The sequence below is a fragment of the Rattus norvegicus genome, chromosome 20 (assembly GCF_036323735.1).
Source record: "Rattus norvegicus strain BN/NHsdMcwi chromosome 20, GRCr8, whole genome shotgun sequence".
Lineage (NCBI taxonomy): Eukaryota > Metazoa > Chordata > Mammalia > Rodentia > Muridae > Rattus > Rattus norvegicus.
The window spans coordinates 8,741,363-8,758,154 of record NC_086038.1 but is presented as its reverse complement, the minus strand read 5'-3'; the positions used below and the strand labels follow the sequence as shown (position 1 = coordinate 8,758,154).

Genomic DNA, 16,792 nt, shown 5'->3' with positions numbered 1-16,792 from the left:
ATATACCTATAAACACACACATATAAACACACATATATACACACAAATGCACCCACATACATACAAAAACACACATATATAAACACACAAATGTACAAACATACATACGCACACATACATATACATGCATAAATACAATACATATAACACACATGTACATACATACATATGCACACATACATATACATAAACACATACATATAAACACACATGTACATACATATGCACATATACATATACATACATAAACACACATACATACACACACACACACTAGACTGAGAGGGCTTTCTACAGGAAGGCTGGCTTGTAGAGTTGGCTGGTGGCTGGCATTTGAAATCTAGGATTTAAGGACCCCACCTTCCTTAACTGCCACCAGGAGCTCACAGGGTCTAAACTGTGCTAACAGAGTGGATTTTCCTGGATACTTGTTTTCTTTCTGTGAAGCAGGAGGTCCCTGCGGGGAGGGAGAGTCAGGAGGTGGGGCATCTATGCACAGCTCTGGGGACTCACTCATATCCTAGTGGATTTACCTGGCACTGGTTTGGCTGGTTTTCCAGTGTATTTAACTTCATAGATTTGTTCAAATATTAATATCAGCTCCTTCACGGCTTCTTCCACATGCCTGCTCTTGTGGTTTAGAATATCAGCCCACTCTTTGGTGTACGTCTATTAGACAGATAAATTGCCATTAACTTCCAGACACCTTAAACATATGAGATCATTATGACTTTAATTTCTCCTGCCATGATTAACTCTTCTTCAAAGTAACTTGAGGGACTGGACGTGCGGCTTGGTGGTCTAGGGCACTTGTCTTAGGTTCTACCCCCAGTACTGCAAGAAGAGACAGACAGATGATGTCTTATTGCCTTGATTAAAACACTGACCAAACTCAGCTTGGGTGTAGGTGTTGGCATTTCGTCTAGGCTCCGCCCCACAGTTACCTGGCAACAGCCAGGTGTGTGCCTGACTCACTATAAAAGGGGCTGCTTGCCCCCTCCCTCATTCTCCTCTTCTTGCTCCCTTACCTTCTTTCCCTTCTTTCCCCATTCCCCTTCCCCACTCTTTCCACATGTTCATGCGCTCGCTCTCTCTCTCTCTCTCTCTCTCTCTCTCTCTCTCTCTCTCTGTCTTTACTACCCCTTCAACTCCCCTCCCCATGCCCTAAATAAACTCTACTCTACACCATACTGTGCCTTCACCGACAAATCCCGGGCTTCTCTTCTCTTTTTATAAAACACAACAGTAGTATTTGGCTTACATGTCCCACCACAACCCATCACTGAGGGCAGGGATTTGAGGCACGAACCTGGAGGTAGGAACTAGATTGGATCCTGGAGGAGGAGCATCGCTTACAGGCGTGGCTCCCATTACAGGCTTGGCTTCCATGACCTGTGCGGCTGGCTCAGGTAAGCAAGGCAGGACCACCTGCTCATGGGTGGTATCTACCAGTGTGCTGGGCCCACCCACACCGGTCCATTATCAAGAAAATGCCCCCACAGACGCGCACTTAAGACCGTCTGATGCACTCAATTCCTCAGTTAGGACTCCCTGTTCCAAAATATATCCATGTATGTTGTCAAGTTAGCAAAGTCTAACCAGTACAATTTACCCGCTGCCAACCGGACGCACAAGCACGTCTCGGTTAAACCGTAACCTTCCTCGTCTTGTTTGTATATACTCTCTTATACCAAGATGTTAGAACCAGGACCAATGGGATCAAAGCAAAACCAAATTCCAACAGCGTAAGACAGCAGATTCTCTTAAGAGCCCAGCCACCTCTCAGCCTTGAGCTTTCTGTCTTGAACAGTGTCTAACATCTGGGACTCGTTCATGAAATTCTGTGGGATCTGGCCCAAAGGTTGCGGGCCCACGTTCTAACATGGATGAAAGGAGCAAATTCTCATTATCTTGAATCAAATCAAGTTTTGGATCAACCATAAAACACCAGCTAGGTCCGGCAAGACTACCTCTGTTCGGGGCGTTCTCTCTGGTACCTAGAGCTTTCTTGTTCTCTCTAAAACTCCCTCCCGGTCGTATATAGAGTGTATGGAATATGCTCTATTAGAATTGCCGTGAGCTTCTGCTTGAGTCCATTCTCAGTTTTAATTTTTTAATCTACATGATTAAAAATCACAGGAGGGGATCCCAACCTCCCCAGTATCATCTGGCAACCAAGAAGGGACACCCCAAATTTTCCAGTACACTGCCACAGCCAAATATATTTACAGCGAATGACCCCATCTCATTTCCGCACCTATGCCCACCAAAATCAGTTCGTGCACACACATAATAATGTCCAATCTATAACCACATGCTATACGTTAGCCAAAGGTCCCCAACAGTCTAGACAAGTTGCAGGGAACTTATACAACAGAATACTATAGTGTCACAGGATGGAAGGAACAAGATGAGCCACTTCTGTGTAAATATAAAGACCACACCCAGTGCTATAAACATTTCCATGAAGAGGCAATTAAAAAAAAAAAAAAAACAAGATGGTGAATGCACAATGAATGACAATTCCCTGGGGGAGAGGAAGGGAGACTGTGTGAACAGGAGCTCCAGAGAATCACATGAGATAAAGAAAAGTCTACACTGTAGAGACAGCCACAAGGCAGGGCATGTGTAGACATTCACTGAATACCAACCTGAGATCTGTGGACAAGCCGGCTGGAGAGATGACGCAGTGATTAAGAGCACCGGCTGTGGGGTTGGGGATTTAGCTCAGTGGTAGAGCGCTTGCCTAGCAAGCGCAAGGCCCTGGGTTCGGTCCCCAGCTCCGAAAAACAGAAAAAGAAAAAAAAAAAAAAAAAAGAGCATCGGCTGCTCTTGAGAGGACCCAGGTTTTATCCCCAGCACCCACGTGGCAACGCGTACCCAACCATCTGTAATTCCAAACCCAGGTGACCCACCCCCTCTTCTGCCATCCTCAGGGACCAGGAAAGCATGTGGTTTGCAGACATGCATGTAAGCAAAACACCTATGCATATAAAAAAAATCTTTAAAAAATTTGTGTAACTTTTAAACGTGTGTGTATATAAACACAAACCAACAGAAAAGAACACAGACTAAAATGTCAGTGGAACCGGATGTTAAGGAGCTTAGATGTTATTCGGTAATGACCGGATGCTACTGGCACTGTGTAACCAGATGTGCCAGCAATGAACACAATGGGCCAGCTACAGAAGCTGGGAGAGAGGCAAGCCACAGTGTTAAACTGAGCTTAAAGGCCTGACCTAAGGAACAGGTACTGAGGGTAAGAAAGGAAGGTGACTCAAGAAAACTCTGAGGAAATCTAGCTTGGCTATAACACTTAACAGACTTGGAGCGCGGTGAGGCGGGAGTCCCAGGTTCCTCAGTGACTGGACAGGAGAACATCTGAACCCACGCGGAAAGAAAAATGGAAACTGGGCATGGTGGCCCAGGCCCTTAATCCCAAGCAGTTCAAGGCTAACCTGGTCTAAACAGCCCAGGCCAGCCAGGGCTACATAGCAAGACCCTGTTGAAATAGGAAGAAAGGAAGGAAAGAAGAGAGGGAGAAGAGGGAGAAGAGGGAGGGAGGGAGGAAGGAAGGTAGATGACACATCCCTGGGAGGATACAGTGAAGGAAAGGAACCGGAAACACTGGCAGAGCCCCCAAGGACTCCAGCATTAGTTCAATGATATATAAGTCATACCTAGCTGTGGCCCTTGACTGGAGCTGCTGGGGCCACACAAGTCTTTGATGCTTAGGCTATTTCCCACAAAAGCTAGTTCCAAAAAGGAAAAGAAAAAAACAGGCCCAGGTGTCCACTTTTCGATTGCGAATTCACACGTCGGGTCAGCAACTCAACACTTCCCACAGTTCTAATGAATCCATACCTCGTTGAGGGTCAGCATGTCCTCTACTCTGGTGGCGCCACTGTCCGACAAGGAGATCAATAATGTCTTGGCGATCTCCTTCAGAACTGTGTCGATATGCATTTCACACAGGTCATTGACCTACCCACGAGACAAAGACACGCAAAAGGTAAAAAGTAAGAAACAGCTCTCTCTCTCCCTTTAACACAAACATTTTGTTTTTCAACAAGACACACCGGGGTTATAAGTCCGTCTACAGAACTGAGTCTAGAAATCTGCATCCTGGGTCAAGCTTCATTTGGTGGGTGTTCAGGAGTACGTGTGCATACAAATTAGGGCATGGTTCTAAAGCGGCGTGGGCCAGAGTGTTCCTCATGGGCATGACTGCCTTTGATCCTCCTCTTGCACATCAGGGCTGTGCAAGTCCCAGCTTTGTGGCTAAAGACACCAAGGCTCAGAGCAGGAAACAAGCTAAGAAACGACACACAGCTTGGAAAATGCAGAGGGCCCTGGCCAGGTTTCACCGACCCCAAAGCCTCTGAGTTTGTCTGTGACACAGTGACAGCACGCACAGAGATGAGCACATCCCAAAAGATGTGCACACTTTATATGGCAGATGGGAAATCATCTGTCGCCCCGCCATCCTCAGCGTTCTGCAATCCATTTCCTTCCTGTGCGCGTGTGTGTGTGTGTGTGTCTGTCTGTCTGTCTGTCTGTCTGTATCTACCACTGAGCTAAATCCCCAGCCCCTGTCTTTACCTTCTTTAAAAGCTGGTTGAACATATCCAAAACGGACTCAACCTCTTTGAAGAAGCTCTCCAGCATTAGTGAGGACCAGGTCAGTACTGTGAGCCCTTGCCTCAGGACGGACTCCACCTAGGGAGAGCAGAAAAGGTGACGGTTTTCCATTGCTCAGAAAAGCTCTTGCTAAAAAATACTATATGATGCCTCTGCTTAATAGATTCCTCCGCCATTACACCTAATAGAGATGGCCCTTCTTTTAAACTGTCTTTGGTTGTTGTGGAAGCAGCCGTAAATTTTTGCAAAGCACTCACGACCCACATTTACTTGTCTTTTTCACAGGTAGCAAAGCCTAGACAAGACACCATTCCGTGGGGAGAAAGGGAGGGGGAGAGGGAGGGAGCAAAGAGGAGGGGGAGGGGGAGGAAGGGAGGGAGGGCGAGCGAGCGAGCCAGCCAAAGCTGTAAAGTTGAAATGAGAAAAAGAGGTGGTCAAGGCAAAGAGATGTGTTCTGAGATCAATCCTCTACACAACAGGAATCTAATTTTAAAGCGGGGGAAATCAAATGTGAACCCTTCAGCGTCACCAACCTTCTTCATCTTCGGGGTCATCAGATTGACGAACACAGAAGGCACTTCCTGGCACAAATCATCGTAATACTGCAGAAGGCCCTGCACAAAGTCAAAACCGCACAGTTTACTTCATTTCGCATAGAAACAAAGACCACAGTTCCGCTCCTGCCGGGAAAGGCTTCGCGGCACCAGTTTTTCCCACATGGGCCTGCGCCAGGGTGGGGGCTGCTCGCTTTCACGGACACTGACTGGCTGTACCCTTTCATTGGCTGTCAATCACAGGTGCACCCCTTTAAATTCCGACATGTCCAGGTCACTTCCTTTTTTTTTTTTTAAATTAATTTATTTCATGTATATGAGTACACTGTCGCTGTCCTCAGACACACCAGAAGAGGGCATCAGATCCCATTACAGATGGTTGTGAGCCACCATGTGGTTGCTGGGAATTGAACTCAGGACCTCTGGAAGAGCAGTCAGTGCTCTAACCGCTGAGCCATCTCTCCAGCCCCCGCGTCACTTCTTAAGATTCTCATTTTTTCACGTACCTTGCTTCTTTCTCTTCGTTTAGAGAAACTGCTTGGATAATTATCATTTCATGTTATCTGTCATTACACGGTTTTATCTTTTGGGGTTTTTTGTTTTTTGTTTTTTGAGACAGGGTCTCAAGTAGCCTGGGCTGGACTTGGACACCTCCTGCCTGGATTCCAGGCCTGTACCCAGTCACAGTTCCACATCTTTTGACATACTGAAACACACTCATCGCTGGGGCTGGACAGACGGTTGTGTAGTTAAGAAAGCTTGCTACTCCCATCCCAGTACCTAAGCTGGAGGGTTCACAAGGTCTCCTTGTGCACCCTTGTTCACAAGTAGCAAACACAGACGCTCACCCAAACAAACAAAAATCTTTTAAAAAGCTACTCATCGCCAAAACCGTAACTGATTCTTTTTCTCTTTTAAAGATTCCCTTTTTATTTTATGGGTAGAGGTGTTCTGCCTGCTTTGTGGCCACAAACCTTATGCATGCAGTGCCCAAGGAGGCCAGAAGAGGGCACTGCGCCCCAGGGACTGGATACAGATGGTTACAGCCAGAGCAGCAAGTGCTCTCAACGGCTGAGTCATTCCTCCAAACCCTGCTTCTTCGATGTGAATACATTTCCCTGCTCCACACAACCAGAATGGCTAGGCATTTGTTTTCCTTTCAGAGATGACCCATGACGGCCAGTTTGGGCTGGTTTGTTAACTGACTGCAGGGTGTGTTGGGAGTTGTGGAACGAAGTCGCTTAGCTGGTTTTTTAAGCAACTTGAGTCTTGATAGCTTCGGAGTTCTCGATTTCCTGCGAGCAGTCTTTCCTGACACCCAGCAAGCAAGAGTGGCTTTCCTGGCGTCACCCAAAGCTAATGAAATCCCAGGAGGTGCAATATGAACGGCGTGGGCCTCCTGGTCTCATGGGGCAAAGCCCCAAAGCCAAGCGCATGCGCGGTCAGTGCACCTCTTCCGTGGGAAGGTTCTTCAACAATTACATCCTGTTTCCCCTAAGAGCAGAAACTAACACGTTCTTTGAAGAAAACAAACGGAAATCTCCGTGGCGGTGAATTAGAAAAAGATTTCTCAAACAGGACAAGGAAAATACAAAAATTTAAAATGCTTCCATCTCGGAGTACATCACTGGCCAGGCATAGCGATGCGGGCCTTTAATCCCAGCACTTGAGAGGCAGAGGCAGGTGTTGGGAACAAGCAAAAGAAATTTATTCTAAGCGCTACCACTTCATTCCCAGACTCCATTTAATCATGGGGAAAAACTAATTCAAGGTCCCAGGCCCTAGGGGGATTTCCCTAGAGCTGAACAGCTTCCGAGTAAGGAAAAAAACAGTTACTCAGGGACGCCTTGTAAGGAGACAGTTGTCTGAGACCAGTCATCTCCAGGACAAGTCCTCCATCTTGTTGGCAGGGTCGAGCAAGTTCATGCTCCCAAGCCTAGGAATGAACACCTACCCCACTTCTCCAAATGTTTTCTTAATTGTCCATTAACAGATATAAAATAGGGGCTGGGGATTTAGCTCAGCGGTAGAGCGCTTGCCTAGCAAGCGCAAGGCCCTGGGTTCGGTCCCCAGCTCCGAAAAAAAGAAAAAAAATGTATGTATATATATATATGTATATATATATATATATATAAATTGCTGTTATCTAAACCAAGATGCAAAAATTGTGAAAAATATAATTATATATTATTAATATATATTTGGATACATATCCAATTGCCTGTTATGTCTTAATTAACAACATGCAACTGACCCACTCCTTTGTCCCCTTGTCACTCTGGGGTCTGCACCTAATGTCTAAGAGAATGAATTAAGAACCTTGAAGCCAAGTTTCCCTGGATACAGCCCAGTCTCCAATGGGTACTCCCTTATTTAACCCATAATATCAAAATACAGTTGGAGAACACTGCGCCTCCCCCCAGTTCCTCCCTCGCTTTGTCTTCCCACCCTTTAAAACCGTTGTACAATCTTCCTTCCGGGATGAGGTTCAAATCCCGGACTGGCCGCCTCCCTGAGTGCTCAGAATATAAAGCTTTCACTTTTAAACTTCTGTCTCTAAAGTGAGTTATCTCAGCTTCCACCCGAACCCAATAGCAGGCAGGTATCTGTGAGTTCGAGGCCAGCCTGGTCTACCTAGAGAATTCCAGGTAAACCAGACCTGAATAGTGTAAGACCTCATCTAAAATAAAATAAAATTTAAAAAGCCACATCATTAACAAAATAAAAATACCACCCACAGGATGGGAGAAAAAAAAAACAATTCTAGTATCTGATAACAAACTTGTATCTACAAAGACTTATTATAATTCAAGAATTAAAAAGCCAAAAGACCCAATCTTAAAATAAGCAAAGGGTCTAAACAGGCAACAAAACTTCATGACAAAACTCCAAAAACCTACAAACAACCAGTAAACTCATGAAAAGACATATGGCAAGGAAATATGAGCCAAACTGTATGGAAATACCAACCAAACCGTATGGAAATACCAAACCGGAATGTGGCGGCAAAAGGCGGGCACTGACAAGTAATGGCAACAATGTAGCAGACCAGACTCGCCCTCACTCTCTAGGAGGGAAACTTTGTCACTTCTCAGAACAGCCTGGTTCTTCAAAAGGTTACACGTGGGATTAGCAAACTAACAAAACCTAGTGATTTCATCCAGGGGTCCTGGAAGTACAACTTTCCTGATCCCAGGCTGGGATGGGCTTTGGCGATGTAACGCGATGTAACTGTAGTTATCCATTCTTATAAGTAACGCCTTAGTCATACTCCTGTAGGTATCCCCCCCCCCCCGCCCCCAGCAAAACTCACTGGCTCACCAAGTTAGAGTTCCGTGCTGTGCTCTTTTTAGCCTGTGATTGTCAAGTAGGCATCTGTGCACATCTCCCAAGGAATAGCGGGATGTAACAGGAAGTGACGAGCAGATAGCAGAAACCCTGACCCATGACACAATGTGAATTGGTCCTGGCTAATGAAGAAAGCTATATACGGAAAGGCCACATGATCTATAACTCCACCTATAGGAAGTGCCCAACGTAAGCAGGTCCATAGAGACAGTGGCGGTCGTAGCGTCCAACTGCAGAGTAAGACAGAGGCTGGAGGGAAAGTGGGGATCTGAATGCTATTGGGCATGGCGAAAATATTCTAGAACCGATTATAACAGTCGTGGTCTACCTTTGTAGACACACTAAAACCACGTCCACCGTATAATTTTAATCAATTAACTGTATGGTACAGGACTCAGACTTCAACAGTGCGTTACTTGATCACTAAACTGTTTGGACTCTCGTGACGGCTTAGGTCTCAAACTCATCACTGGAGAGGCAGAAGCAGGGAGATCTGGAGCCCAAGGTTCTTCTCAGCTACATAGCAAGTCTGGGGCCAGCTGAGCTAAAAAAAAAAAAAAAAAAAAAAAAGTCTCAAAATAAAGTAACAACAAAAAATAACAAAAACAAAACAAAACAAAACAAAACAAAAACAAAAAACAAAAACCTGTTCAGTAAAACTTTTACCTTCAGGGGCTGGAGAGATGGCTCAGCAGTTAAGAGCACCAGACTGCTCTTCCAGAGGTAATGAGTTCAATTCCCAGCAACCACATGGTGGCTCACAACCATCTGTAAAGAGATCCGATGCCCTCTTCTGGTGTATCTGAAGACAGCTACAGTGTACTTATATATAATAAATGAATAAATCTTTAAAAAAAAAAACTTTTACCTTCGCTGTCTTTCATTTTAAAGATTTATTACTTTATGTATGACTGTGTGTCTTCCTATTTTCATATGCACCCCATGCATAAAGGTACCTGGAGAGTCCAGAAGAGGGTGTTGGATCCCAAAGTAGTGGAGTTACAGGCAATAGAGAAACACCACATGGGTGCTGGGAATCAAACCGTCATCTGCAAGAACAGCTGGTGCTCCTAGCTTCTCGCCTATCTCTCCAGCCCTCTTTTAAGTATATTAAAATTGACTAATTCGTCAACGGCGTCGTAGATGCATACAGTACAGTGTACTTTGATGCAAGTCACTCACAACACTTGTCCTAATTTGCTGCTCCTCTTAGAGCTACATAACCGACATTCAGTTTGTTTTAACTTCTAGTAGAATAACGGTTTGAAATATACTCCCATGCCCTCTTTATTTCCTTCTGAGAGAACAAACCAACCAGTTTGTCCCTATGCCCAGATGTGGACATTAGTTAAACCAAGAGAATTCAATGTAGTGACATATTTAAGTCACTGTCATCTTCCCGGAAAGATCCAGGAAAAATCCTGTATTGACTTATTATGTCATGGATGAAAAGAAGCTAATCCTTCTTGTGCCCAAGCAAAGAGAATCCTTTTTCTCATTGAATCATCACAGGTCCCATTAATTTCTGTGCATTCATTTTATCATCCATATTTAATCAGTTCTTTATTCTTGGATTTATATTCCGGTCTTTTGCTATGACTAGTGCTTCTGGAAAGAATTATTCTTTACAATAATTTATCTTCCCACCTCTCCCAAATACATGCCCACCGACTTCCTGGAGAAAGCAAAGAACACTAGGGTTCGTTGAGCTTGCTGTTTTAACCAGCTTTTCAAAGGAATCAGGTGCTGCCGACTCTCTTTCACACGTCTTTGAAACCATGTGCTAAATTTCAGAATGTTTTTCATGTACCTACCTATAGGCACAGTTAAGTGTATGCATGTGTCTGTGTGTGTGTGTGTGTGTGTGTGTGTGTGTGTGTATGCATGTGTCTGTCTCTCTCTGTGTGTTTGTGTGTGTGTCCATGTGCACACAAGTGCAAGAACCTGCAGACACCAGCAGACTGCATCTAGTGACCTGGAGCTGGAGTTGCAGGCAGGTTTGAGCCACCCAATGTGATCCTCTGCAAGAGGAGGATACACCCTTAACAGTTGGGCCATTCCTCTCGCCTCTTCAATTTGCATAACTGGCCCTCTTTCACGATACTTTTGAATGTCAGTTTTTTAAGGTTTTGCTTTTGTTGTTGTTGTTGGCTTGGTTTGCTTTTTGTGTTTTGTTTTGTTTTGAAGATAGCATTTACTAATTGCTCTGACAGTCCTAGAACTCATTATATAGACCAGGCTGGACTCCAACCCAGAGAGATCTGCCTGCCTCTGCCTCTCACATGCCGGGATTATAGATGTGTGCCACCACCCCTGACTCCTATTTTAAATTTTAGGTTCCTCGTGAGTGAACCTAAATCAGAATCCTTCATTTTACCCCATAATGTTGGAGAACCCTTCCCATTCATGCTACTTTATAGCCATCCCTCTCTCCTAATTAATATTTTATTAGTGCCCAGCATTAAATATATTAAAGTTAATATTCTTGCTCCATAAAATTATAATTAAAGTGATGTTAAACCTGATGCTTCATCACTATAGGACCCAGAAGCCCAAGTGAGCCCGGCCGTTCCCTTCCTTCTTTCCTCCTCCCATCTTTATTAAGTTTGCAAGTTGACATTCTAAACCTATCAGGAATGGCGGCCGCAGAGACGGGTTAAGAGTGTTTAGGGCCCTGGCTGTCGACTAACGTTCTGATCCCAATACCCATGACTGCGTCAACTACCAGTGTGAGTCACAGAGGCCTGGAACTCCAGCTCCACGGGATCTGACACCTCCTCCTGTGCTCTTTGGGTACCTGTGTATGTGCATGAGTGTGTGTGCATGTGCGAGCGTACACAAATACACACACACACACACACACACTCATGCACTAAATCTTTTCTGTTCTTTTTTGTTTTTTGTTTGGGGGTGGGGAGCGGAGCTGAGACAGGGTTTCTCTGTGTAGCCCTGACTGCTCTGGAACTCACTCTGTAGACCAGGCTGGCCTCGAACTCACAGAGATCTGCCTGCCTCCCCCAACCTCCCCAAATGCTGGGAGTAGAAGCATGCAAACCTTTTTAAAGAGAAAGTAACCATCAACAAACCTTTTTAAAAAGAAAGTAACCAGAGTTGGGGATTTAGCTCAGTGGTAGAGGGCTTGCCTAGCAAGCGCAAGGCCCTGGGTTCCGCCCCCAGCTCCGAAAAGAGAAAAAAAAAAAAAAGTAAAAAGTAACCATCTGCTGGGGGGATACATTTTCCTTGCACTAAAATACTCCTTCAAATATAATCAGAAGTGGGCTGGATAGAAAGTGTCTGTCATACAAAGAGTGAGGACCTGAGTTTAGATTGCCAGCAGGCACACTGGTAGTGATGATGATGATGATGATGATGATGATGATGATGATGATGATTTTCTTTTTAAGCTGCAGCCATGTTCATCTGTAACGGTAGGGCTGGGGGAGCAGAAACAGGTGACTCCCCAGAGCTCACTGGCCACTCAAGTCTTCCCAGTCCATGAATGTCGAGTTCAAAAGTATGGAGGGATTCAAGAGATGGCTCAGCGGTTAAGAGCACTGGCTGTTCTTCCAGAGGTCCTGAGTTCAATTCCCAGCCCCGATACCATGTGGCTCATGACCATCTATAAAGGGATCTGAAGCCTGTTTCTGGTGTGCAGGGGTACATGCAGACAGAACACTCACATTTAAACAAAAGGAGAAAGCAATAGCAGGCACTCGGTGTCAATGTGTGGCCTCTACACTTTTACCCACATGTACATGCACACACACATGCACATGCCCATACACATGCACATGCACACACATGCACATACACATGTGCACACACATAAACATATACACATACAAACATGCACACACATGTGAATATTCACAATAACAGAAGCATACAAATATACAAACACATGCACATAGGTACATAAATGTGCACACACACAAACATCCACACACATTCAGATGCACAAAGATGTGTATACACATATACATGCACACATGCACACACACATGCACAGGCACACACACATAAATATGTATACAGAGAAATATGTATGCACACAAACATGCACACACATCCACGTGCATACCAACTTGTGCATACACACACACAAACACACACATACACACACACACACGGGCACACACACATAAACATGCACATATGACAAGAAAAAAAGAAGTCATGAGAGGCCACGTCCCCCTCACCTGCAGATACAGCTTGTCTGCCTTCAGTTTGCTTTCTAGTTTCAGCAACTTCTTTGCCTGTTCCGGAACATCTAGCTTCATCTTTATCATGCACTTTGTTTCCCGCACGACTTCCAAAATCTTAGGGTCAAAGTTAACCAGCAACTTCCCCGTTTCCGGATGTCGCACAAACAGTGTAGCTTGCAAAGCTGCAATCAAAGCAGTGCTGGCGTTAGTTTCCCTGCACGCCCCTTCCGCTTCCCGGCTCCCTTCTTAAAGGCAGAGCAATGGTTCTGGATCCTAGTGTTGAGTCACACACAGACTCGCACGCAGACTGACTTGGGTAAGAGACAGACCTTATGCTGCCAACTGCAATACTTCCTTGAGTGGGTCACAGAGGTCTACCTTAGCTTTTTTTTTTTTTTTTTTTTATTCTTCTTTTTCGGAGCTGGGGACCAAACCCAGGGCCTTGCGCTTGCTAGGCAAGCGCTCTACCACTGAACTAAATCCCCAACCTCTTAGCTTTTTTTAAGCATGATTTATTTATTCGTATTTTAGGTGTGTTGGTGTTTTGACTGCATGTATGTCTGTGTGAGGGTGTCAGATCCCCAGGAACTGGAGTTATAGACAGTTGTGAGCTGCCATGTGGGTGCTGGGAATTGAACCCGGGTCCTCTGGAAGAGCAGCCAGTGCTCTTAATTAACCACTGGGCCATCTCTCTGGCCCTTTGAACCAGGAATTAATTTATTAATGTAATGGGAATTACTGCTAGAGGCATAGTAGTAAAAAATAATTAGTTCTAAGGCTCATATGTATTTGCTCAAATTATATCTTATTTCAACAAACTTTATTTGTTTTTAAGATTTACTTATTTATTTTATATGTGAGTACAATGTTGCTTTCTTCAGACCCCCGCCAGAAGAGGGCATCAGATCCCACTGTAGATGGTTGTGAGACAATCAGTGCTCTTAACCGCTGAGCCATCTCTCCAGCCCCAAAATTCTTGTGGAAGGGGCTGGAGAGATGGCTCAGCAGTTAAGAGCACTGACTGCTCTTCCAGAGGTCCTGAGTTCAAATCCCAGCAACCACATGGTGGCTCAGGACCATCTGTAATGGGATCCGATGCCCTCTTCTGGTGTGTAAGTATATATGCTAGCAGAACTCTATATACACAATAAATCTTTAAAAAATAACAACACAAGAATTTCATTATAATAGATTCTGCCAAGTCTCATGTGACCTAGTAAAATGTCACGGCGACATATTTCTAGGAAAACAAAGTACCCCCTGAATCTCTCTGAAGTTAGTGGACTTTTACTTGCTAGATAATATTAGTTTTTGAGAGGTTCCTTTTAAACGACTATTTTAATTAATTTATTTTTAAATCTATTATTGGGAAGTTGTGCCGGAGCACACCCATGTGGAGGTCAGAGGTCAATTTGTGGAGTGGGTTTTTCTCCTATCACATTTAAGTGAGCGCCAGGGACTGAACTGAGGTCTCCAGGAATGTACAGCAAGCTCCTTTACACGGACTAAGCCATCTTGCCAGCCCAAGATGTTTTGATTGTTTTTTTTCTTAGACAGGGTCTGTGTCTAACTTGCATCTCACTGTGTAACCCTGACTGACCTGAATTCACAGAGATTGTCCCGCTGCTGCCTCCCAAATACTGGGATTCAAGGATGAGCCATTACATCCGGCCCTTTCACAAGGTTCTTAATGGGGTCAGTTTTTCCTGGGGATCTCAGCTAAGAGTTTTACCCAACATAGTTGGGATCCTTTTGGAAATGAATTAGAAATCACATGGCCATCCAGAGAAATCCCAGCATAATTCCAAACACTCAAAAGAAAAATCTTGTTTTAGCAAAATCTGTCCGCCTTAAGACTGTACTGGGGCCGGCGAGGTGGCTCAGCAGTTAAGAGCACTGGCTACTCTTCCAGAGGTCCTGAGTTCAATTCCCAGCAAGCACATGGTGGCTCACAACCATCTGTGATGGAATCTAGCGCCATCTTCTGGTGAGTCTGAAGACTCAGGAAAAAAAAAAAAAAAACTATTGAATCTGCAGGGCAGAACAAACGAATCAAAAGCATGAGACAGCTCCACAGGGACAAATGGGACATAACGGTCACTCCACTCCAGGCGAGAGTGACCATCTGAGACCTGGCAGGTCTCCACCAGAGAAACTCGGTACCTTTCTAATGTCAAATAGTGTTCTCGCAAGGCAAAGAACATTCCATAAAACTCGATACAAACTTCACCTATCAAGACCGCCTGATCTCTGTCTACTGAGCCAGGGTCTCTCATTACTGTGGAGTGAAAACAAGGCTCCCCTCCCTGCAGGGAGCCCCAGGGAGCCCCAGTGCTCTGCCTGATTCCACCCCACCTCCACCCCGCACCCCTGCCGATTACAGTGGTATGGCACCCACCCTGGCCTTTTCATGTAAGTCTTGCAGAATCAACTCGGGCATTCACAACTGAGCCAATCTCCCCAGCCCGACACCTAAACCTTAATTAACCAGCCAGGTCGTACATAAGAAGAATGCCAAACGTCAACCGAAAGAACCGTGAATTTGTTGTTAGTAGCCGAACCACACTTTCGAGCCTTCTTATACGCACCGTACTGAAGCTGGGAGATCTCCTTGACCCACGCGGTGTGGTAAACCACCTCGAATTCCACCAGCACGTACGAGATCTTGTTATACTGACGTATGACAGCTTTACCTTCTATGCTTGACAAGATGTCTGAGTTTTTCTGGGTTTTTTTTTTGGGGGGGGGAAGGTGGGGTGGGGGAAGGTGGGGTGGGGAGGAGAGAAAGTTATATTTTAAGACACTTCCACAGACGACTTATACTGACATCAAGTAAACATGGTACCATTTAGATTCTGCCTTAGAATAAAGAAAGGCCAGAGAAGCTAGAGACAGGAAGATTCAGATATTCCACTGGGAAGGGAAGAGAGGGTTGAAACAGAGTTCTGTTGGCACATAAGCAGCCGCAGGCAGCGGGAGCTTCCAGTCTCCAGCTCTACCTCCCTCCCCATTTACCTGGACAAGGGGCAACCTGGCTGACTTTCCTTAAACAGCTATCAGAATATTACACAGCACTGGAGGTGGGACAGGGGAAAGGGAGGGCGAATCAAGAAACGATTCCTTTTTGTAAACGTTGGAAGAATACACAAAGGCCAGACTGGATCCCGCCACTATAGCGAGAGATTAAATAAATACCTTCGAAGATTTTATTTATTTATATTGACTGGGGGCATGGGAGTGTGCGCACACAGGGGTGCAAGTGCATACAGAGACCAGCAGAGGGCGTCAGATCCCCTGGAGCTGGAATTACAGATGAGTGTGAGCCTCCCAACATGGGTCCTGGGAACCGAGCTTGCGTCCTTTGCAAAAAAAAGTACACACTCTCGGCTGCTGAGCCGTCTCTCCATCCCCAGTTTAAATATTTGTAAATACACGGAATAATGAAGCAGGCAACACCGGCAGAGCCGAATCTTTACATTTCGTAGCGCCTCAGTAACAAAATGACTCCAAGGCTGAGGTCCTCCAGGTTATTTTGTCCTCTTTTCAGGCATGAAATACAATCTCAAACAAAGCAGACTCCTTTCCGATACTCTGTCTCCCACACAAATAAAAACAACAGGAGAACAAAGAAAAGACCAAGGGACCTTTCCAGAATGCTGGCAGGGTCTACAAGGACCTCGCCTCTTCAGAAGACTAGTGATCTTATACTGCATGTACCGAGATGCCAGGCCTGGGGCTCAGTCCTTCAAAGAGGAATGCAGTCGGCATCCCTTTCTTGGTTTTCATTAAATATACATCAGCCCCTCTCCATCCATATATGCAACTGAGAGTAAGCGTACACTGTGTGTTTTCTAAGCCATCATTTTAAGAGCCTTTTATAAAGTGTCTTCTATTATTAAAACACGTAAGATCTGCCAGCTGTAATTGAACTGGTTGGTCGGCTAAACATGAAAGGGTTGACTTAGCCTCTCTCCCGCATGTTTATAAGTTAGTTTGTTTTTTTTCTCTCGGTAAAAGCATCGGTCCTGACTATTTCATCGGCAT

General features: G+C 45.1%; 1 protein-coding gene and 1 long non-coding RNA gene across 7 annotated transcripts in view; both read right to left on the bottom strand.

The window, feature by feature from the left end:
• Positions 1-16,792, bottom strand: part of Dnah8 (dynein, axonemal, heavy chain 8) — a 254,479-nt gene that overhangs the window by 190,695 nt on the left and 46,992 nt on the right. For all 6 annotated transcript variants that reach the window (XM_039099327.2, XM_039099333.2, XM_039099329.2 and 3 more), the window contains 6 exons: positions 15,337-15,472; positions 12,743-12,930; positions 5,175-5,255; positions 4,603-4,719; positions 3,865-3,984; positions 534-669 (listed from right to left, as the gene is read on the bottom strand). In XM_039099327.2, coding sequence (XP_038955255.1) covers positions 534-669; positions 3,865-3,984; positions 4,603-4,719; positions 5,175-5,255; positions 12,743-12,930; positions 15,337-15,472 — 778 coding nt within the window. The remainder of the gene's footprint in view (positions 1-533; positions 670-3,864; positions 3,985-4,602; positions 4,720-5,174; positions 5,256-12,742; positions 12,931-15,336; positions 15,473-16,792) is intronic.
• On the bottom strand, positions 8,855-12,735 carry LOC134483877 (uncharacterized). Its single transcript, XR_010061032.1, has 2 exons — positions 9,210-12,735; positions 8,855-9,087 (listed from the first exon to the last, which is right to left on the bottom strand). It is a non-coding gene; the product is annotated as an uncharacterized LOC134483877 (long non-coding RNA).